This window comes from Gouania willdenowi, chromosome 22 (assembly GCF_900634775.1).
Source record: "Gouania willdenowi chromosome 22, fGouWil2.1, whole genome shotgun sequence".
In the NCBI taxonomy this organism is placed as follows: Eukaryota; Metazoa; Chordata; class Actinopteri; order Blenniiformes; family Gobiesocidae; genus Gouania; species Gouania willdenowi.
In genome coordinates, this window is record NC_041065.1 from 7,221,116 (window position 1) to 7,245,523 (window position 24,408).

The 24,408-nt window shown below is 37.8% G+C and overlaps 1 protein-coding gene across 7 annotated transcripts in view; it reads left to right on the top strand.

Annotated features, from left to right (window-relative positions):
• sobpa (sine oculis binding protein homolog (Drosophila) a) overlaps positions 1-24,408 on the top strand; it is an 81,894-nt gene that overhangs the window by 18,232 nt on the left and 39,254 nt on the right. For 4 of the 7 annotated variants that reach the window (XM_028437940.1, XM_028437942.1, XM_028437941.1 and 1 more), the window contains exons 2-4: positions 7,089-7,209; positions 11,011-11,208; positions 21,012-21,163. In XM_028437940.1, the coding sequence (XP_028293741.1) occupies positions 7,089-7,209; positions 11,011-11,208; positions 21,012-21,163 (471 nt within the window). The remainder of the gene's footprint in view (positions 1-7,088; positions 7,210-11,010; positions 11,209-21,011; positions 21,164-24,408) is intronic. The other 3 variants (XM_028437944.1, XM_028437946.1, XM_028437947.1) reach the window with 2 other exon arrangements.

A 24,408-nucleotide genomic window follows, 5' to 3' on the forward strand; every position in this document is an offset into this window, starting at 1 on the left:
TTTTTTTTTTTTTTTTGTAATTGAACAAATGACTTACAGCCTGCAAGAACGACGCTCATCTCAAATAAGACTAGTACAGTGCCCGTCGGAAGTATGTATTCATATAGTGGGAGCTTAAGTAGAGTTGTCTATTATGGCCAAATGAGTATGTGTTTGACATTTGGATGTACAAAGAGGTGTACGTACTCTGTACTCTGTAGTGTTATAAAGGGGTTTATGCGCAGGTGCAAAGTAAAATACTGTATGCGATTTTCTTGGTTTAATTTTATGGGACATGAATAATGATAAACTGATAAATAAAGTTTGCACCAATGCAGCAGTTCAGGTAGAATCGGATAAAAGACACAAATGTGTACAAATAAAACTATTTGTTTAGCATTTGACACGTGTTAGTGCAGGGGTGATTATCATCCAAGGTTTGTAATTATTATACAAACAGATGTAACTTAACAAGCAGACTGAGAATAACTTCATTTATAAATCACGTGTGTGGCTCACACTACCAAAGGAAACATGGTTTGTGTGTGTGTGTGTGTGTGTGTGTGTGTGTGTGTGTGTGTGTGTGTGTGTGTGTGGGCTCCACGCACGCGCATCAGAGCTGCTTGCATGCGCACACTCAATGACTCACATCAAGTTGAACTGTGTGTGTCTCTCGCCCAATGCATGAGACTTGAGAGCTCTGCTAGTATATCAGTGTGAGTGCGGCTGCTCAGACGGCCTCCTCCCTCTCCGATCTAACCCTCCGTCCAGTGTAACCCGCCTTAATTCCGCAGTGATTTCAAAATAAAATGAAAATAAACATTATGAATCACCAAATAACTTCAAAATAATAAATACACATGCTCGGCATATGTGCAAGCAGTCAAAAAGGTTTCAGGTCAAAAAAGTTTTAGGATGAACAGACACCATGTCTGGGAGAATTTAGCCCCACAAACACACACGCATGCACACATGCAGAACTTTTATAGATATATAGATAGATAGATAAACCTTTTTTTTTTTTACTCTATTACACTAGTTCTTTACTTTATTGGAGGTAAAGAACTCTGCAAGCTTCATCAGTGCATTCACTGAACCCTTCGTAATTGGGAAAAATAAAATACAGTTTCTTTAAAACAGGTTCATATTTTAGTTTTATTGAGTTTTTGCTTTGTTCAAAACGGTTTTAATTTACATTTTTTTAATTATTATTTAAAATGACTATTGTAATTTATCTTTTAATAAACTAATAAATTAATTTTGTGTAACACATTTTACTGTGTATTTTGAGCTGTGCCCAGAAGCTTAGAATAGAACACTTTTCTGTAAAGGCTTGTAATTCAGTGTATTTTTTAAAAATGTTTTTAATTCCGTGCAAGGGTTGCTTCAAAATGTTTATTTATTTCAAAACAAGTGCACATGTCCAACATTAGTCTTTACAACACATCCTTTCAACAATATCAGAAACTACATTTATCAATGATTAAGGATTTGTTTTTAAGTGAATTTATCGTACCATGCAGCTAGAATTGATGGGACGCAGTGTATTTAATGTTAAAGAAACTTAAAAAAAAAAAAAAAATCAGAGATTTTTCATTCATGCTGCTTAAAAAGAAAACATGCTTCAGATGGAAAACGATCACTCTGGGAATCAAACCACAGATCTCAATGTGAACGATTGGATTATACCTTTGCTACTGCTAATGAAAACAAGATGCTATAGCATAGAGATGAATGCATGAATTATTAGAGAGATAGACAGACAAATTGTGTTTTAATTCAGATGAACTACAGTTAAACAGGGGCGATAGATCACCTTAATTATACAACATGTACAGCTACATTTGTTTTCTACATTTAACCCCTCCCTGAGGAGCACTGGGCTGCCTTATTGTAGCACCCAGGGAGCAGTTAAGGTTAAGCCCCACAGTGATGGCCCAGGTGGGATTTGAACCAGTGACCCTTACAAGCCTGTTTCCTTAACCACTAGACCACCACCATGTGTCTGTGCAGGTTGTTGTGGAGCCTGTGTGATATCACGCATTGAAATGTGTCTAAATATTGCTTTTTTTTTCTTCACTCATTTCCCTCACCATTCACAGTGTGTGGAAAAACACATTTTTCTCTTGATTTGGAGTTGCAAGTTGTCCCCCCCCCCCCCACACACACACACACACACACACACACACACACACACACACACACACACACACACACACTCCCCCCACTGTGGATGTGTACTGGTACTCATCCCACAAATACATGTTTTTAAAGGGAAACAGGCTTTTCATCAGTGTAACTTCAGTGCGTCTGTGGCTCAGTGAGTCGTCCATTAATCGAAGGGTTGGGGGTTTGAATCCTGCTCTATCCAAGTCATTGTTGTTGTGTTAATATACACACTCATACATTGCCTCGTATGAATGTGTATGAATTGTGCCTGAATGTTGGTGGTGGTAGGCGCAAAATGGCAGCCACGCTTCTGTCAGTCTGCCCCAGGGCAGCTGTGGCTACATTGTAGCTTACCACCACCGGTATGACTGATGTGACTGGTGTGAATGAATAATGGTTTCTGTACGTGCTTTGAGTCTCCTTGATAAAAGCGCTATATAAATCCAAGCCATTATTATTATTATCCTCTGTCCCAAAGTGTGGAAGGGGAAATAGGTTTGAGCTCCGTCCGTCCATGCGTCCGTCCGTCCGAGTTAAAGGGGACAGCTTTTCTCAGAAACCGTTTAAAATACGATAACCAAATTCGGTGTGTGGCTTCACACTGAATAAATCCAATTTTTTCAATAAACTGTATTTCTCGGGGCTTTGTGGGAGAGCGATGCTGTTGCTCATGCTAACATAGATTGTCCCACACCAGACAGACAATGGAAAATGTGCCCCCTAACCCTTATTATTTTGTTTAACTTTGTATTAACTCTATGCATCCCTCGATCGGACGGGGATTGTTCTCACTGTCCAAACACAAGGAGGAGATCAAACAGGCCACATCATATGATTTCTGGATATTTACCTGGATAATATCGTCACCTAAAGGGTTCAAGTAGATTTTTGTATGTTGTCGTCTAAAGCAAAGACTCCATTTGTTACGTAGGCTGAGGGTGTTTGGTGTCAGCCAGAACTCCATGTTTTTATTGTATCAGGTACAGGTTTGTACTCAGGCAGGCGCATAGGCTTGGAACGGTAACAGTTTTTGTTGGACGACACATTGTCCCACAAAAATATGGCAGATAAACAATGTTATTAACATTTTTTGTCTAAATTAGCCACTAATGTAATAATAATGTATCATAATAAAGCAAGCACACCCTTTCAAATGCAATACACTTCATTCCTCATGAGTATATACCAGTGTATGTGGAATATCAAGAACATTCCGCAACGGAAGTGTTTCCGACGGACCGGTATTATGATATGATATGAAAAATATTAGAGTATCCTAATCAACTTTCACTTACTTTCATACATGTTTCGATGTATTCTTCTTGTTCTTCTCTGTTCTGGTGGGTTAAAAACATCCACCAGAAACGTGTCCGTCTGTAATACCGGTCCGTCGGAAACACTTCCGTTGTGGCCATTTTGCATTCGTGTTGTGACCTTTTTGCATTTGTGTTCATTTCTTTAAATGCATTCACCTGACACTTCACGGCCACCGGGTTTCCGCAACGGAAGTGTTTCCTGTCCGTCTGAAACACTTCCGTTGTGGCCATTTTGCATTCGTGTTGTGACCTTTTTGCATTTGTGTTCGTTTCTGTAAATGCATTCACCTGACACTTCCCAGCCACTGTAGGGCAGAGCTGCCATGGAAGGCGCTATTCGACCAATAGGACCAAGTTAGGATTCAGTAACTTGATGAAAAGGAACTTAAATACCCCAAAAAACCGACACAGAATAGCCGACAAAACAATGAAACTACAAGAACTTCAAATCACACAGTACTGTGTCTGCACTGCTGTTGGCAGGAAGCAACTCCAGCAGAGTCCAAGCAATGTTTCCAGGATAATTCACAGTTTAAAACAAATAATAGACAATGTGGACCAACACAACATTGGAAGTGAGTCATAGACCAATCTCGCAAGTAACAAATAAAAACAATATGATTTTAATCCAGTCTTCCTGTGACTTCTAAACTTGAAGATGATTCATGTCTTTGCTCAGCTGAAGATGGGCTAGGGAGAGGGAATATTACAGAGCCTCCATGTACTCAATTATTATTGCATCACCTCAGAAAATCACTGCCAGAACACAGTTTATTCAAAGCAAAGGTTTTCCAACACCTTTTTATTTAGTTTTTATCCATGCATGAACATTATTGAACATAATTTATTCATGTCAAGAAAAGTCTAGGGGAGATAACGTGTGCTTTATTATTTTCATCGTTACAAACAGTAAATATACTTTTTATGTGTCATTAAAAAAATCACCAAAGTAGTTGGTGTAAGAATGGCAGAGCATTTAGTTTCATGCATGAAACACTTCCCGGAGTGTCAGTGATGCTTTTAGGCAAGTGACTTGTGACTAACACTTTAAATGATCCAAATTAATCAGTTTTAGTTGCTGCTAAAGACCTTTGACCAGAATTTAGAAAAAAAGAAATTATTTTTAAGAGTTTAGATGTTAGCTAAACTATTCAGCACAGCAGACTGTTCAGCAGGCAGAGACTTCTAGAAATCCTCCAGTTGTGCAGTAGGTGGTGATTTTAAAAAGTAAGAATTTTCTAAGGGTAGCACAACCGTCAACTCCCATTTTAGTTTATTAATTTAATTTTCTAAAACAGTGCAATTTAACTAAAAATAAATCTTGAATGAAATAAATAAAGGAACAATACAAATGAAGAAGAACCCTATTAATTTAAATTCTGGTTCTATAGTAAACAATGCAAAACTGCGTAACTCTTTTTCTTTTTAAAAGTGCAACTGAAAATATATTTTGTGCCTTAACAATTGGACTTTACTGTATTTACGTCAGATATTTTTTGGACCAGCAGAGGGCGCTGGTAACCCAGTGGTCGGTTTGCATGCAGAAATTCTTGCAGTGAAAAAGATATGCTATGCGCTAGCAGACAGCGCTAATAGCAAAAAACGTGACTTTTACAGATATTCACGTAATATTACAGATATTCCTTCGGTGCTAAAGGGGTAAGGAATCATTTATGAACATTTTTAAGAGTATAAGGCGACCAGAAAGAAAGTAGTAGCAGATTCCGCCCTCCGCCTACACTTCTGGACAAGAAAAGGATGAATTCAGTTTTCACAGTATTGATGTGAACCGTGATACCTATGAATCGGTTTTTAACTGCCTTACGATTAATCATTACATCTCTACTTGTTTGCTTTTTTACCCTACATTTTGCCTCTTTTTGTTCCACATTTTTCCTTTTTTCACTACTACATTTTTTTCGCACTATCGATTATCGATGTGCTCGCGCTAAGTATTGATTTTTTTTTTTCTTCTCTCAAAACCTTTTCTGCTTTTTCACTAAAATGTGCTGTTACGACTTCACAGAAATGTTATCACTGTTTGTTGAAGGAACCAATATATTGTTTACTGGAATATTGCACTATAATGATGTGACCCTATTTTTTGTTTACAGAAAGCACCATTGGAGATACTTAATTTGTTTACATTGGTATGTTGACACTTATTTACAGAAATGTTACACTAAATAGTGTCACTGTTCATAGGACACTTTTTCAATTTATTGCCTATTAGAGTTATAAAATATTTTTTTTTTTTTCACTTAATCTTTTCTTCTTGTTATGTCATAGATTTTCGTAGATTGATTTCTGACCAATGTGTTGATAATTGCACTATTGTCATATCGTGAGATAATTGTTATTGTGAGCTTTGTATCACGTATCGTATCGTGAGGTACCCAGAGGTTCCCACCTCTTTTTGACTGCTTTTATCCCATTTTAGCCACTTTTCACTATTTTCTTCCCACTTTTAGGCATTTTTTTGCCACCTGTTACTAATTTTTTGTCACTTCACTTACACTTTACCCATCGCTGTTAACTCTTTGTTTACCTTCTTGGAACGGCGGCTTCGTCAAATGGTTGTCTGTAATTGGCTGGATCTCTATTCAGTCAATCTAAATGGACCAATACATTTTCAACAATGAATATCTTTGGAAAAAGTGAGGCGGATAATTTTTTTTTAAATGAACTTGTGGGTGTTGCATCCCCCACTGATGAGGGCCCTGGCTTTGATTCCAGTGTTCATCATCAGCTGTGGCGTGAGAGACTGCTTTTGAGGATTCCTTTTGATGTTTCAGCTGCATTTTTATTTATTTTTATTATTCATATTCTCTGTGCATTGCTGTGCTGCTCTGTTCAAAGTAGCTCAATGTCACATGATAAAGCACATCGTGGGAAACACTTCCTCAAGTGCAGAGGGCAATGTTCTGCTCAGTGACTGACAACTGTAAAAGTGACATGTGTTCGGCTGTTATTGACAAAAAAAGTACTGCATATACTGTTTCTTTCTAGTTCTGTCTTAGTACATAGCCTTATAATTGTGAAGTGATGAAGCAAATTTAGTACAACTGACTTTATATGCCTAGCTGTACAAAAATCCAAGAAAAATAGTGCCAAATACAAAAATCCAATAAAATCTTTTGATTTTGTTTTTTGTGTAAAAAAAAAGAAAGAAAAAAAGAGCAACCACTCATTAAACAATGTAACTTTAATTAATAACTTTTCATTTGTGATGGTGTAATTTAATTATATTGCACATAGAAATTATAACCCCATGATATACATGGATAGATTTAAATCACATGAAGTAAGATATATTATGAAACATGTTGGATGTAATGATAGCCATAAATTATACATAAGCTGCAATTTTAATATCCCTGTGCCATATACCCTTTTATAAAATGCTGCTTTCAGTTCCAGCTGTGTTTTTTGTGACTTAACTTAAACTTAATGGATATCTTTGTTTAAAGCAAGAAGATTCTTAATTAGCTTCACTGGTATCAAAACTTTCAACATAACATGAAACAATATAGAGGGTGCTGGTTTAAATCCTACTCGTGGTCTTTGTTTTTTGTTTTTTTTTACCATGCAATGTAACTCAGTGTTTGTTATTTTATATTGCAGAGTTTTGCAGAGAACACCATGAACGAGTTGCTGGGCTGGTATGGCTACGACAAGGTGGAGCTGAGAGACTCTGACAACCTTGATATTGGGGAGATGCCACAGCACATCTCTATCCTCAGAGGTACATCACTTTGTCATGGTGTGTGTCATTGTGTTGTCTATAGGTTAAAATACCAGACCATTTGACTTGTTGTCATTAGTTGGATTTGTGCTATTTTGAAAATTAATTCAACACCTTGAAAATTAAACTTGTTGTGACAGTGTTAAGAAACATCACAACAAATGTATATGTATGGACATTTCAGACGACCCCATTTAAACTCCAGGTGACCCCAAAACAACTATAGAATATAATGATGGAATGAATGAGTGATAACACACATTTTAAAGAATCTCATTTTGTAAATAAGTGGAAAGAAACAGTATTTAGTGTCTCCTGAATAGATTTATTTTTATAGTTTTTATTGTTTCTGGTTATCTCCCACTTGGTGTGGGACCAAGTCCATCATCATTATTATGATTATCAATAAACATTATTATAAAAGCCTATGTTTTTTTTATTAATGTTTTCATTTGTACATTTTTCACTTTCTCTCTCAAGTAGTGTGATTGTGTACCCCTAGGGGTACACGTACCCCCATTTGAGAAACACTGCTAGTTCAGCTGTTTTGTTTAAAAGCTTTTTGACGGAGCAGCCACATTAAATTAGGAAGAAAAAATATCATAGGTTCTTAAGTAGTTAAAAACATATATAATAATTTGTTTATTTAGTTTTCTACATTATCAAATGTTTGTGCAGCAGACAGAGAAGTCCATCTGCCTCCAATTTAACTTCCTCAAATGTCATTGTGTGCTTCTGTGCACTCACGTCTCCACATTGAACGAGCAAAACATTTATTTAAATAGGGTGGTCTCCACCACTTCTGCACGTGCACTAATCATTGCTGCAGTCTTAGTGAATTTCTTGCAGCAGGCGAGGAAACTGCGTCACCAAAGGATTTAGGGACGAGGGATGGGAATCAAAAACCGGTTCTTTCTGAGAACTGGTTCCCAGTAATCCAATTCCTAGGAATCGTTTGTTTGCTTGCCAGTGGATTCCGCTTATCGGTTCCTCTTACGTAGCAAATACGTAACGATAAACTCCTCCAGGTCCTGCATATTGTGTGTTTATGCTAGCACTAAGTGAAGCTCCTTCCACCATGTAGTTGTTTGCTGTCCACCGCAGAAAATCCACCTCCTTCATTTCCTGATCATTTAGCAGAGTGTTTGGACACAAAATGTTTGCTGGTTCATTACCTCTGCCAAGGAGGTAATATCTTTACCACTGTTTATTTGTATGTTTGTCTGTGCATCATAAATACATAATAGATTTTGACAAATCTTCAACCAAAGATAGATATTGGGCCATGGAATGTTCCATAAAATTTTGGAGGGGATTTGTATCAATATACAAATTGTGAATCAGTGTGAAAATTAAAAATCTACATCTCTCATCATTGTCAAAATTCTAAAATTAAATATCTTGGTTAATTATTGACCAATCTTTCTGAAATTTGACTCAGTTATGTTGGGTTGGGTCCTCTGTTACTAGGGATGTCCCGATACTACTTTTTCATTACCGATATGATACCGATATTGCAGCCTTGCGTAACGGCCGATGCCGATATTGATCCGATATCAACATGAATCATACATACATACTTTTTTTTTTCTTTAATAAAAAAATAATAATGAGTTATTTTGTAGTGTGGAATGTTAGAAAAGGCTTCGGTCATGTTATGTCACTCAAACAGAGAACAATAGTCAGCAACAGTAGGTATGAGAAAATGAACCCATTTATTAATAACCAATTGGTTACATACCACAGTATTCTACAATTGAATAAAATAAAAAAAAACGTCGGAAATTTGAATCTTACCGATATCCGATATTGATATCAGATTGGGACACCCCTATCCGTTACCCCACCGAGTTAATCCGGATGGAATTCAGATTGCGCATTTTAAAGTGTGAACAATCATGGCACCATAATCAGGATCCAGATAACAGCGAATACCTGGCAAAGAGAATATTTAGTGCTTGCGGGGGTTTGCGCTCTCTGAGTGCTTTTGTTGTCATTGTTTTCACTGTTTGCGTACAGTAGCGTCAAGTAAAGTTTCCTTGGCTTGTCTGTACATTGTTTAAAGTTTCTGTTTTTTTGCATTACTCCTGCCTGGCCTGCATGCTGCCTCCTCTCTGCATTTGGGTTCTCCACCACACCAAACCCTGACAGGTGTTTTTTGGTTGGTTGGAGCTTGACAAATGACAACAATCCACCAGCACTCACTGTTTGCAAGGAAGATCACACACACACACACACACACACACACACACGCACACACACACACACACACACACACACACACACACACACACACACACACACACACACACACACACACACACACACACACACACACACACACACACACAGATAGGTAAGAAATAAAGCAGAGCCATCTCGATTTCTTCCAAGAACCCCAAAAACATAGTATTTGAGGTTTATTTTCCCAAACTTGCCTGTTTTCCAGAGTTTTAGCCTCTGAAAAGTCACTTTCTGAGCAACTCTACACAAGCAGGCTGATTTGTGGCCTACCTATGCATATTCATGAGTGGGCGTGTCTATAAATGAGATATTGACTTCCTCCTCCCCGCACGGTGATGTAGGGCCAGAGGACGACCCGCCCTCTTCCCACCCACTCCGTAGCCGACGTCATGCTGCTTTATAAACATGAGACAGAGCGTGGGGCGGGGCATTCACTGGTACATACATAGACTGTAGAAAATACATACATAGCACTGCGTGAAGGATGCTGAAATGCTCACCTTCGTGGGCGTGTCTGTTTACATGTCAATCACGGCAGAGAGCTTCCTGGAGGCGCGGCTTCTCCAGTTCAGTGCCGTGTCAAATTCATCATCAAAGTGGGAACGCGTCATCAAATTGGAGCGAGGTGTTAGGGCTCACCCTGCAGTAAGAAAGGAGCAAATCATCTTCTAACTAATGATTGAGGGAATCAATGAAAAAACACTTTGGGCATGTGTATGAAGCCCAAATAGCACTTTATGATGTTTAATGCACAGAAAAGTTGATTTACCATAACATGGACCCTTTAAACTCCAAACTCTAACTTACCCTACCACTGTTCATGATGGTTGGTTGGTTGTTTATTTATTGGTTGTTTAATATTTCAAATGTATTTGATTTAGTCATTTAAACAAATACTAATTGAACAGCTGAGTTTTCAGTGATCACATGATGTTAATGAAGCTATTACTGAGGGTCTGCTGCTCTAATCAAGTATTTGCTTACATTTATTTTCATGACTGTGAAGTAGAAAGCATTTTATAGTGCTAAAGAGCAATCCTTAAAGTGTATCGTAATTCATTTGAGCCTTCAATTATCAATTGACCAACCAAACCAATGTGTTGATGATTTTTTTTTTAACATCTGTTATTCTAATATATATTGCTGGGTGTAACATTTGCTGTGATTGTAACTTTTTGGCTTCTCCATAACTGTGATAGCATGCTGTCTTTTTCCCTCCTCTGCCAACTCGAGTGCAGATTTGCTTTGTATGTTCATTATCTAACTTTTTATTTTGCCCGTGGGACAAGATGTTGGTATTTTTTCTGAAAGAATTACTGCAGAACCATGAAATTATCCTTGCACTGTAACAAAAACTTTATTTAGCCCTGATAATTTGTTTTGTATTCTATGATAAGTTTGTTACTTCAAGATGATGTTTACTAATCTTATTTTGTAGGGCCCATCCATTCATGGCGGCTGAATAACCGAATCATACATTTTGGAAGAATTTTCTAGTTGGCGCCACTCTTTATTTGTTCAGTAATTGCTTCATTTTGCTTGATTCTTCTGGTACAGATAATGTGTTGCCAAAAAACCCAGCTCTAGCAGAGAACAGCGAAGGCTCTCCGGATCAGGCCAACGGCTCACACTCCTTGCCAACTTCCAGGAACGGAGTCGCAGAGCCCTCCACATCCAACCCTTCAACCACAGAACATGGCAGCATGCCCATCATAGTACCCATGATCCCACCGCCACTGATCAAGCCTTCTGCAGGTAGAGAGTGCTGTTATAGTTTAAATTTCAAAATAAAAAAAGATCAGTATGGGAGAGTCAGTGAAGCATGGTCATGATTTGAAGCAGGACCTACTTCTACAGGTAAATACCTTTAAACGTCCAAATTACGAAAATATGAAAGTTCAAAAAAAGGTGGCATTCTAATGTGAATTTAACATCAGTCGAGGCTTGAACTCACAATTTTTGGCACAATAGAAGATGTTCTATCTCAGCTCTATCTCTGCAACTCTGCAGTACATATGTTTAAAAAATATTTTTGCTGTTTTTTCATGTTTTTAAGTTAAAGTAACCCTAACACTTTCAACTTCACTTTCTTAATCTGATTCACTTAATTACCTTTTCTAGCTAGCCTCAGGGACGACAGATGGAAGTTAGCTTTGACACTTTAATCTACTGCACTAAATTTCCCCAAAATTTGAGCGTCTGTTTTTTCACACGGTCCCTGCTGAATTAAGATAAGATGAGAGGACAACCCACATTTTGATCCGAGCCAAAACAGCGCACCGCATCACACTGTTTGAAGCGAGAGTTGTTAATAGGGAAGTTTGCAATTCTTTTGGTTTGAGGGCAACATTTGGGTTTTAAAATTGAGACGCATTAAAGCTGCAGTATGTAGAATTGTGAGACTGAAATGGAAACAACCACGCCACCACCTTCCCCTCCCCGATTCGAATCCACCGGCGTCCTCATGAATGTGAACCACTGTGGGGCTGTTTGCAGTGACTTTCTTGCTCAATCGGGCTACTTTCCAACTCCTCATACCAATTGTTTTTCCTAAAACGTGACTATCTACAAATCCAGGACCTGCTTCTTGTGTTATTTCAGAGTTTTCTGATGCTTTAGAGAATTGAAGCTTGTATCACTGTAGTTAGAACAAGCAGTGGGTGCTGCCGTGAGCCCCTCACCTCTGGATAATCTTTACTGATTACCTTTTTTCAAAAGTAACGAGGTACTTTATTTACTTTATTTTATATAGTTAAGTTACTTTTAAAAAATGTGATGCACAAAATATTATTCAGTAGACCTTTCAGCCTAATTCTATATTTTGGCATGTTCCACATTATAAATTGAATCAAATGAAACAGTCTTTTTTTTAACACTATGCACATTGCATCAAGCAAAATTTGAACTAAATGCAACAGTTTCTAACTTGAAGAGAATTGTTGAACATTTAAACTTATTTAGTGCACATTCCACAAAATTTTAATAAAGTAAAACAACTGTTTCTTCTATTAACTTCCTCAGTGGCAGCTCGACGCTGATTTTGGTCTGTATTTTTTTCTACGATGCGTCAGAATGATTCAGAGTCTACGGTGGAAATTGGCAATGTGTCCTCGACAATATAGGCAGCAACGAGCGTAGACAGTTTAACAGCACTAACTTTAAATCTGTTTTCACTTGTTTAGCAGGAAATGGGCCCTTGGAGTTTGGCTCAGTGGAAGTGGATGTTGATCTGGCTTGCTAGGTGCTTACTCAGATTTGAGGTGGAATTCTTCAATTAAGATACAAGTTTTCTTCCCACACACAGTGCACAGTGGACGTTAATGTTGTCATCTTTTACGGAGTCAAACTCAAAGTAATGTCGGTACTTCCAAGCTGTTTGGACATGCTCTCTCTCACGCTCCATTTTTGTGTGTATGCAATAAAAAAAAAGACTGGGTTATAATGTGCTATAAAACACCAGACGCTCAACAAACAGTAGCGAGATGGTTTCATTTAGTAACGCAGTAACGCAGCCTGCTTGTGGGAAAATAACTAAATATTGTTTCTTCAATTATAATCCCTTACTTTACTTGTTACTTGGGGAAGGTAATCAGATTACAGTAATGTGTTACTTCTAACGCTTTACTGCCCATCACTGGACACAAGTACTCCATGCAGTAGCTGCCATTGCACCTACTGTACACTACGCTTCGACTTCAGTCAAGCAGCCAATAGTAATGTCCAAAACATCTCCTGGAGCACTTTGTTTGTACAAAGACCTCTGATTGGCTGGAAAAGAGCTTTACGCTCCTTGTTTTCTAAAGTTTGAATACAGAGCCAAGAGAAGGAGCAGAGGTCCAGTGTCCTCTCAGAACACTTTGAATTACAATATGCTCAAAGGTTACCAAATGATGCCAAAAACAACTTACATACTGAAGCTATAAGTGATGTTCGGTTTGGTGGGTTTATGTTGGATGCTCAAGATCAGGGTTCTCAGACTCAAATTACCTGGGGGCCACAGTAAGCAGAGTCTCGGTGAGGCTGGGCCGCATCAGGTAGTCCACAAAAAAACTTTGGTAAAAAAAATGAAGTCTTCATAAATGTCATTACTAGCAGTTCTTTAAAGTTAGGGTAGGCAATTTTTGAAAGCTAGCATGATTTTGAATGTAGCCTCCCTGACGGCTCCGCCTTTACCCCCCTCCCCTCTGTGCTCCGTCTCACTCACATGCATGCACACAGCTGCTACAATAGAGGAGCTCAGCTCATCGCTTGTATTTTGTAGAAACGTTGTTGTCTCGTGTCTCATTCAGCAGTAAGTAAACACTAAACTTTACCGTCATATATGTTAAAAAACGTGACCAAAAACTCTGTTTTTACTCTGTCAGCGGTGACGCGCTTTCAGTGTGAGCTTGTGCATGCCAGGGATTTAGAACGAGCAGGGAAACAGGGAGACGTGATTGGTTAAAAAACAAAACGGTTTGTTTTTTTCTATTGGTTGAAGTTAATACAGGCTTACAGCTGCTACAGATGACACATGTTCTTTGTTCCTTTTTCAGAGCACATAAGATCTTAAATTCTGTCAGGACATAAAGACAATTTCAACCCAAAACTTAAAAAGTGCATCTGGAGAAAATCGCCTTCCCTAGCTTTAATATCAGGTATTCCACATACAACTTTGGTAAAAAAAAAAATGTAATCTTCATAAATGTCATTACTAACAATTCTTTAATTTCAATGGGTTCTTGGAACATGAAGTGCCCTGAACATGAATGCAGCATTGATGAACATGAACATTTCTTCTGAACATGGCTTCTCTTGCCTACTTCCTGCTGCCAGAGACCTGGCAGCGCTTCCTCTCACATAGCTGAGCTACATTTGGCTTGAGGGAAGAAATAGTCTGTGCTCATCACCAACCTTTCTCTTCACTGTAGGCTTTGAACATGACATGTCTGCTAATTGCTGTCATTCTCCTAATAAAGTTTTTTTTTTTTTTCAAGCATTAAAGTTCAAGTCATGTGTTTAGCCAACCAGACTCACAGAGACCGTCATTTCCGCTTTTTCTTCCAGCGACAACAAGGCAGATAATGAACCACTCGGTAACTATCGACTTTCTTTTTGCGCTCAATGTTCATGTATTTTGTGATGACATGAACATCATGACATTGGTAGATGGTAGAAAGTGCCAAGATAGAGAGCGGAAAAAAGGCGATTGCCAGTGGGGCATTTACTATCCGTCGGGACAGTGGGACATTAGCCGATTATAGCCGATATAAACCATGGGACGCAGCCACAGATGTGGCTTTTATTTTCTATAATAACCCCATGGAATCAGCTGTACGTTCCAGCCAACACCGATGTTTCGTTGATTATAATCGAGGCGGGTAGGTCCCTTGTGAGTCCCCAGCCTCGGAAGCGGGACGGCGGGTTCGAGATGGCTGGGTGGGTGGCTCCAACGGAGGTGTGCTTCCCTTGGTGACATCATCAACGCACAATGCTGTAAAGTGCCATTCATATTGTAACAGACTGGGTCTTATTTAACTGAGTTATGTTCCACATCTAGTTTATTCATTGTTTAACAGGTGTTGTGGTTTCCCATGGCATTTGAAGTATCGTTACGTGCAGCTTTCTCTGCCAACGTTCGTCTTTGTTTACATGTGTTCTGCGTGTTGATTGGCTGGGAGGCTGGGGAAGGGTGGGCGTAAGCGGAGAATGAGGGGTACATAATGTTTTAAAGACTTCCATTAAAGGCTGATAAACCTTTGACCTCAAATTATCGCTGCGGGTCGCGAGAATGAGACCTCTGCTCTAGATCATCGGTTCCCAATCTTTTTTGTTCTCTCTTCATATCATTAGCACCCTCTCTATAGACTCATGCTTTTTCATTTGTGGAACAGCGGGCTCTCCTAAACCCCTAACTGTGTTTTGATTCTTGAACATTAGTCTACAAATTCAAAGCTGTTGTTGTTTTATGTAGTTGATTGTTTTTGTTTAGATTATTAAACAACAGAAAATCCCCCCTTTGCTGCTGAAAACGCACCATAGGAGGCGACATCACTCTGTAGGGGATCAAAATACAACGTCGGGGGCCCCTACGCTCATCAGCGCTGGCAAGAATCCTGGTATTTAAAGCGCTTTAGGTCAATATGGCTCAACTTGTGCTATTAAAAACTGGTCAAACATCACTTATGCACTTATGAAATGCTCCTGTAGCCCAAGTTTCAATATTAACCTCATCAACTCCCTGGGATTGTCATCAGCCACACCTACTGCTTCATTATCCTTAACTTCTGCTGTGGGCTGGAGGTGGTGGTGCTCTGGTGGAGAAGGCCAATTCACCTTGGCATCACCCATGACAAGTTGTTCCCTGTTGGCCCTGCCCAGGCAGGGAAACAGATGGTACAGTCCCACTTAGATTGCAGCACCAGTTCAACCACCCAGCCAATGCTTCCTGCAGCTAGAATTTTCCACCTCCACTTCCACCACACCAAAAATGATGAATCATTCATGTTCCGTCACACAACCTGACAAGGGCCCTTTTGAGGTGTCAGTACAGCAGCAACCAAAGTGGGCTGGTCCTGTCTGCTATGATTTTTTTTGGCGAGCGAGTGGAGGCAGACATGGTAACAGGTGGCCAAAATTTATCCAAAAGTGGCAAAAATGTGATGAGAAAAGAGTGTAAAGTGACTAAAATGGGCCAAAAGCAGTCAAGAGTGGTCAAAAATGGGCAAATAAAGAGGAACGAGGTGGTATGTAATGGCAAAGGGTAGCTTAAATGGGCAAAATGTGGCAACAAAAATGTGGAACAAAAAGAAGCAGAATGTAGGAATTAAATAAAGGAAACAAATGGTATTGGGCAAAAGTTAACTCATTGGGATGAGACGTGGCCAAAAAAATTAAAGAAAGGACAAAATTTGGATAAAAGTGTCTAAAAGAAATTTAAAAAAATAGGGATAAAGGGATATTTATTGGCAAAAGGAAGCTAAAGTCTGAAAAAAGTGTCAGAACAGGGGCAAAAGGAAGTTCCAAAGAAATAGGTAAAAGGGGTTAAAAAGTTTCCCCCTTTTAAGGTTTTCTGGGGAAATAATAATTAAAATTAAGACATAAAAAGTCACATGATGATGATGAGCATCACTGACTTAATAACGGCTTCTACATGGTGTCGCTGATAATGTTGTGGGCTGGTCTGGACAGAAAATGCCAGGGCTGCACTTTTGTCCCAGTCCACCCCTGTTGGAGTGTGTAAGGGTGATAGATGTTATGCTTTGGCCTCAAATATAATTAAAACATTGAGTGTGTTGTATATAGTAATGCCCCTCTATCAGCTTAGAGTGAACTAATTAATTATTTTTTTATCACCACAGACGGACACAAAGAGAAAGAAAGTCCAGGAATGAGAGCAGGGTGGAGCTGTAAGAGCTATAAAAAAAGAAAAGAAAAGCATGTTAGGTTTGCTGTGCAGTCTTTTAGGACCCTTGGGACTTATTCCCCTAATTGTAACGTAGTCTTTACTTAAAATCTGATGGCCCTGTGAATCCATTAAGCTTTATCAGAGGTGAAAAGCATGGCCAGCGTGTGATGAGGAGGTGAGCAGAGGTGAAAGACTAATGGGCCTGTGCTTTTTCTCCCTCCCATCCACATGCAGTCATAATGTGATAATTGGGAGGTACTGGGGGAATCTCAGCAGCTCATTTCAACAACAGCAGCACTAAAAGCCCTGCAGCTCATCCTCAGCTGCTACAGTTTAACCACAGAAGCGACCAGAGAGGGTAAAATAATTTACTGCGAGCACCGACCGCATCACATTTGCATCAGAGGTGAATTGAGAGGTCCTGTTGTCCTGTTGTTGTTAAAAAGTAGAGATAAAATAGAATTAAAGAGTAATTTGGGCAGGTCGAGGACATACAGTATTTAGACACTTAACAGCACTCAAGATCTTTATGGATTCTGTTGTGCAAGAAATTTATATTAAAATCACTTGTTCTTAAAATACACAAGCAACATATAGTATATATTGTCAGTTTTAAAACTGGGATCAAGTTTAAGATAGAGAATAGAATAGAATAAACCTTTATTGTTGCAGCAACATCATAGAATAGCAAAAGTAAACGGTAAGAACAAACATAAATACCAACATAGGATAATAGTGCAAATGTACAACTGTGGGATGGACATAAATTAGAAAAAGATAAAAAATAAAATCAATGAAAATAAAATTTTAAACAAAATCAGAACAACAACAATGGCATGAAAACACAACAATGTGCAATGACAACTGAAGGAATATGTGCTCTTCATAGCTAATTTTTCCTATGATCTTTTTGGCAACTTTTATTTATTATGACTATATTTCTCAGTATTGATAATGATTTGGTTTGAGCTTCTCATTCAATCACTCATCGCTTACACCTCAGATTGGACACTCACTGACATCCGTGTATTTGTAATCAAAGGTGAAGGTAACAGATTACAAGTACTGTACTCACGTTACTGTAATTGAGTTACTTTTATGGTTATTTGTTTTTTTTTAGTGTTTTTCTAAATCTGTAATTTTAATTGTATACACTTAAGTACATTTTGAAAGAAGTAAAGTAAGTAATTATCTTTCTACACCAAACTGTTACTGGGTAAATTATTATGATTTAGTTTTAAAATGATCAACAGACATTGTGAAAGTACAAAAAATTTAACAACAAATACAATGAATCACATCATATTCGATTAAACATAATGCACGGTGCCAAAACAGCATTGAATGGAGGTTATTTTCTCAGTTTTAGAGTTCATAAATGCATCTACTGTATACTTAGAGACTGAGAATTATTTTTATTTTGAATTAAATTAATTATTAATTTAATTTATTATTAATTAATTTAATTATTAATTTAATTTATTATTAATTTAATTTATTATTAATTAATTTAATTATTATTATTATTATTTTATTTGAAAAATATTAATTATTATAATTTTATACAGATGCCTTTGTGGAAAAAAAAAATTAAGTTCCAATTTTGCAAGATTCTGTCAGGATGGGGTTTTATTTTGGAGGGCAGGCAGGAACTTTGGGCCTCCCTCCCAGCAGCTTTCTCCTAATTGGTCACCAGCTGTGGTTCAGTTCAGTTCTGGGACATTTTCGTTTCTCCTACATTAATTTCACTTGTGACTTGGGCTCAATGCCAGTAATTCCTGGGTTGACAAGTGTTTTTGCTTTTGGACATTGTTCTTGTTTACTCTTGCTCCTTGGTTTTGCTTTTTGTGTTTTTTGATGACCTCTGCCTCCCTGGACTGACCATGCCTCAGAAAACAATAAACGTGGGTATAATGCACCTGAGCTCCACCTCCGTCCCTGCATTTGGGTCTGCACCTACACCAGCACATGACCGATTCCATCTCTTCCTTATTAAGTTTATGATGAGATGTTTACTGTGAAGCATGGCAAGATTTATTAGCAAAAATAAATGTGGGGGGTGAAAGTAACCAGTAACTTTTACTTAGAGTAATATTTAATTGAGCTACTTTTTACTTGTACTTGAGTGTTTTATGTATGACTTACTTGCACTTATATTTTAGTACAATTTCAAAGAAGTAACAGTACTTCTACTTGACTAGGATATATCAGTACTCTTTACACCTCTGGAAAGCAGAATACTGCAGAATAAAAATAGGAGGTGATTTTGTTTTTTCAGTGTTCTACTTGATCGTGGCTGACTGTGAATGTAAGAGGAAATACTTCCCCCCCCTGAGAATGATGTTAGTTCATTAAGTGAAAGTGATGCAGACAGTGATGGCACGTCTGTGTGCAGCAGAGGTGTGCACATTCACAATGGTGGGACATAAATAAAGATGGATGCAGTATGTAGGATCAGTAAAAAAGGAAGGGAGTACAAGAGGCTCATTAAAGACTGCTGATGATGACGACAATGCAGCTAAGTGTATTAAAGAGACAAGCAAGAACAGCAGCTGTGCATCAGACCTTTTGATGAGACTGGTTAACGTAACCTACAAGGACCTAAGGTTCCAGTGAGACTCATTTTGTCTTTTAAACAGTATGTTAAGTTGAGGTTTCTTTATTCAGACAAGGTTTTTCAGGAAAACATTATCTAAAAAATGTCCTGAATGAAATGAATCTCACTGGATCTATTACATGGAGGTGAAACTTCAAAGGAACCATCAAAGGCGACCAGCAGAACTCCTCTGAAGAAGACTGGCAATTGACAATCGAAATATGTCTGGAGATAAAAATGTTTTGAAAAATATTGTCTAAATAAACAAAACTTCAACTTAACATACTGTTTAAAAAGAAGACAAAATTAATCTTGCGAGAACAATTACATGGAAGTCAAGTGAAACTTCAAAGGAACCATCAAAAGCGATTAGCAGAACTCCTCTGAAGAAGACTGGCAATTGACAATCGAAACATGTCGGGAGATAAACATTTCCTGAATGAATCAAATTAATCTTGCTGTAACTATTACATGGAAGTCAAGTGAAACTTCAAAGGAACCATCAAAGGCGATCAGTAGAACTCTGACAGACTGGCAGTTGACAGTCGAAAAATGTCGGGAGATAAAAAATTTCCTGGAAAACCTTGTCTGAATAAGCTGAAAATAAGGACCTGAAATAAGGACCTTGTAAAACCTAAATTAATTCCTATTTCTCATTTCCTATTTCTCATCAATGCAGTGACATCACAATTTGCAAATTCAGTTGGCAAATAGTTTAAAGCCACTCGTGACAACAGATAATGTCAATTAGATAAGTAATCATCATTAAATTTGGGTTCTAATGCATGATTTTTTTTTAATTTCCAGTATGAAATTATATCCGACAACTATGCCCCTTTGCATTGTTCATTGAAAAAGTATTAGTTTCCTGGAAACGATAATCTGGTGCTTCAAGGGTTAACATAAGAATAACATAAGGGAATAGTATGTATTTAACATTTTGTTTTTGCCTTCTAATTTGATCTTTGTCTATGTTAAAAGTACTTATACTGTGGAAAGCTGACAAACTTTACATCGATGTACATTTAATAATATGTATATATTCTGTTTATCAAAGAAACTCCTTAAAAAATAGTTAAGCAATTAAAAACTTTAGGAAGTTAACTTGGCTTGAAAGCAAATGAATGTGTTTATGCAGAGTTACAGTATGCATCTATTTTCCCATATCATATTGAAACCTGCATTTAGACACCACTGAAACGTTTTTGCGATATTTGAGTAATTTTACAAGATACTGATGTTACTATTTTTATTGCGCTATTTAGATTTTTTGCATTTCTACAGGTAATGGAAACGCAGCTTATGTCTTTAAACAAAAATAGATGTGTAAACTGCACACTATATTATAGAACTTTTTTCTTTGTCCTGAATTTTTATGAAACGTCTTCAAAAACACTAAATGGCTACATGTTAACCTTAGTGACCTTTTTTTTTTTGAATCTTCTTTCTTTCCTACAGAGCTGTTAACTTTCTTTCAGCATAAAGTGGAAAGCCATTTAAAATAAAAGTTGTGTTGGTGATGTTGGTGAAAATGATTATGATCCTGTCGTTCTCTGCTGTGATTTACCTCACTAGACGAAGACGCCTCCAGTGTACAGATTATGTGCGCCTGGTGTCAGAAGGTCGGCGTCAAACGCTACTCTCTGAACATGGGGAGCGAGCTGAAGAGCTTCTGTAGTGAAAAGTGCTTCGCTGCTTGCAGAAGGGCTTATTTCAAGAGAAACAAGGTAAGAAGGATTTTTTAATGGTTTTCTCTTTATGCGACGCGCCACAAGAAAGCAGAAGCAAGTCAAGAAAACAGCTTTATTTTCAGAGAAAATTGTGATTTTCACTTTTTGTCAATATGCTAGTGGAAGTCATAAAGAAAGCACTCCATGACAATAACAAGCACAAAGTTTACTTTACTAAATTGCTTCAAAATTCCTTGTTTTAGTGCCAGGCAGTTTCTGTGTTTTGGAGGAGGTAAATTCCCAGCTGATTAACATCTCATCTTTCTTTTTGTTATTGGTTCCAGCTGCTTTAGGAATTGTGTTTTTTTTTTTTTACAATAGCAGTAGCATATTTCATAACTATTTAGCTGTTTTAAATAGTCATGAGGAGTCACTGGCTGCAGACACACCAATCACTTTTCTAACCACAGCTGCAAATGGACTCATAAAGGCGATAGAGGCAATAGGAGAGGAGTCCGGTTCCTAAAAATGGAACTGTTTAAAGGGTACCTGTAGTGAACATGTGTTTAATATATTACCAATAAGTTAAAGGCAGTGGATATTCGTACGGTTGCCGTATCAATATACCAACATTCTTTCCGTATGCAACGCCCCTCATTGGCCAGTTTAGTTCACATGACTAAGACTAAACCTAACTGTAAATGTAACCCTAACCCTAAAAATTGTTGCAATATAGGGTTATAACCTAACTCTAAACTTAACCCTAAGACGCTACGTACGTGGACTTTGGTAAATATACCAATAGCACCGAGGGTTGTCAGTACGGCAACCGTACAAATAAACACTTTTTAAATTAAATATATCCACCTTTTCATAAAAAACACGTTAAAAAGACTTTTTAGAATAATTTTATACCTTCGGGCATAAACTATGGCAAGTCGCCATTTTGCACAGAATATGACGCATGTTCGTTTATTCCTTGTTAGCTGTTGCTAAGCAACAGGGTTCCATTGGTCTACAGTTTCTGAACAGTGGCAGAGTGTAAAGCTAATGGTTGCTAATAACAACAAGAGTAAAACTCCACAAATACATTTTGTTTTGCGTCTCTCAGCCAAATAACGACACTAAGAGTTACCCAGACGGTGGGTCCATAATATTGGTATGGGATACACACTTAAAACGTTTCTGATTGGATGAAATTTGGTGATATGAGAGGGATCTGTGGGCTAAGCTAATGGGCTAAGCTAATGGGCACGAAGCCAAAATTACGTCTGAAATCAGACGTGGTTGCGATAGAATTTCTTCACAGAAAGTCTCATTGCAGCTTTTACTTGTTCAGAGCACTACTACGTTTCTGCTTACATGGGGCGGGTGTCATGTCACTAACCGCACCCCCATCAGATTGTTCCCACGTACTTCCTTGTGGCTAAATGTTGAGCTGTGCTTTTTTTTTTACAGCTCCTGAGGTGCTGATCCTCTGTACATCATCCTGTTCATAACAGATATCCTTTCACGCAGCTTTCATCATAGTTGCTAATCATATATGTGCACTTCTAACACCTAACTACACAGCCATGACTCATTTCTGCTGCTAACAACAGCTCTGTCCGTTAGGCTAATTCTGATGCTGAGTCAGTGCAGGTAGTTGGTGAGAAAGGTGATACTGCTGCTTAGCGCCGAGAGCTAACAGAAAAACTACACTTCCCATAATGTAATCAGACCTGTTGTGCTTGTACCTCCCACAATGCAATATTTATTTAAAGCGACAGGCCGGGCCGATGAAAGAAAGTGGATCATGTTCTGACCAAAATGGCGGCTCTCCATAGCTTATCCCAAAAGGTATAAAATCGTTTTTTTTTTTTTTTTTATGAAAAGGTGCACATATTTTGTTTACTACCGGTACCCTTTAAGGCTTTTGCTGCACTTCACTATGGAAGACAAATTTATTAATTCTAGATGTTAATTGCATTAAAACATTTAAGCTAGCGATTGACAACTATTGCTGCTCAGGTAGTTGAGACAAACTATGGCTTTCATTCTCTCTCTCTTGTTTCTCCCTTTGCTCTCTGAGCTCCTCTTACCTTTCTTTCTCACCTCTTTCATTTTGTCTTGGGGAAGCCAAAATGCTTCCACACTTCTGATTTAAAACACGGTGGTGTGTTCTGAATTTCAAATTATAAATAGATGGCACCCTTTGCTGTAAAAAATAATTTATTTTATTTTTTAAAGTACTGTGATTCAATTTCAGAGTATAGATGTGAACCGTGACACATTTGAATCTATTTTTAACTGCCTCATGACTAATCTTTACATCCCTAGTATGACATGATCAAAACCCTTAGAAACCACACTTTCAGAATGTGTAAATAACTCAAAACACCCCCTGGCCAACTTGTTCATGGTTAACTCATGGTGTGTCAGATATTTTCAACTTTAAATTGGCCTTTTTTTAATTACATGTTAGAATTAGCATCACCACATTCACAAATATCACCACATTCACAAATAGTAGACCACTCAGTACTTTAAAACTACATTGAGAAACTAACAATTTTATCATCGAATGGCAAAAAAAGTATTTGAACGTAATGTAAGACAAGATTGTGTGTTTGGTTATTTTTTATTTGCAGACTATCAAAAAGATGTAATCGGAGCTATAATTTGTGTTACCCTGTATCAAATAAGAAAAACTGTAACATTCATCACAGTTAAAGAATATAACGGTTCCTGGAGGTCTGCTGTCCTACAGGTTGTAGATGTCAATTAGGTGTGTTAAATCAGCAGGATTAAAACAGGGGTGCCCACACTTTTTCAGCTTGCGAGCTACTTCTACCACGGACACGAACAACTTCAGCTGACCAAAGTACTGACAGTTTTTTTTTTAATTATTACAATTTACTATCAATTATTTATTTACTATTACTGACAATTGTCAATTTATCAGATACTATTATCCAAAGTATTATAATATAACAGTTACCGCGACGTGCACGCTGTAATGATGGCCTTCTGAGGACTGTCCCTTTAAGGGCCCCATGGTAACGTAAGGTCAGAGTTCAGTCAGACCAGATTTTAATATTTACACTATTAGGCTTAATAAATAATTATTCAACATTTGTATAATATTGAAACAGTAAAACTGAGTTTGATTGAAATCTATTTTAAAATAAGCTGAAAAATACTTGGAAAATAGTTTGTAAAATATGCAGTAAAAACATAGCCTTTCCATTTCATCATGGCAGAACCAAGACTGAGCAGTTTGTTTACAGCAGCATCTCTCAGTTCAAATCCACAGAAGCACC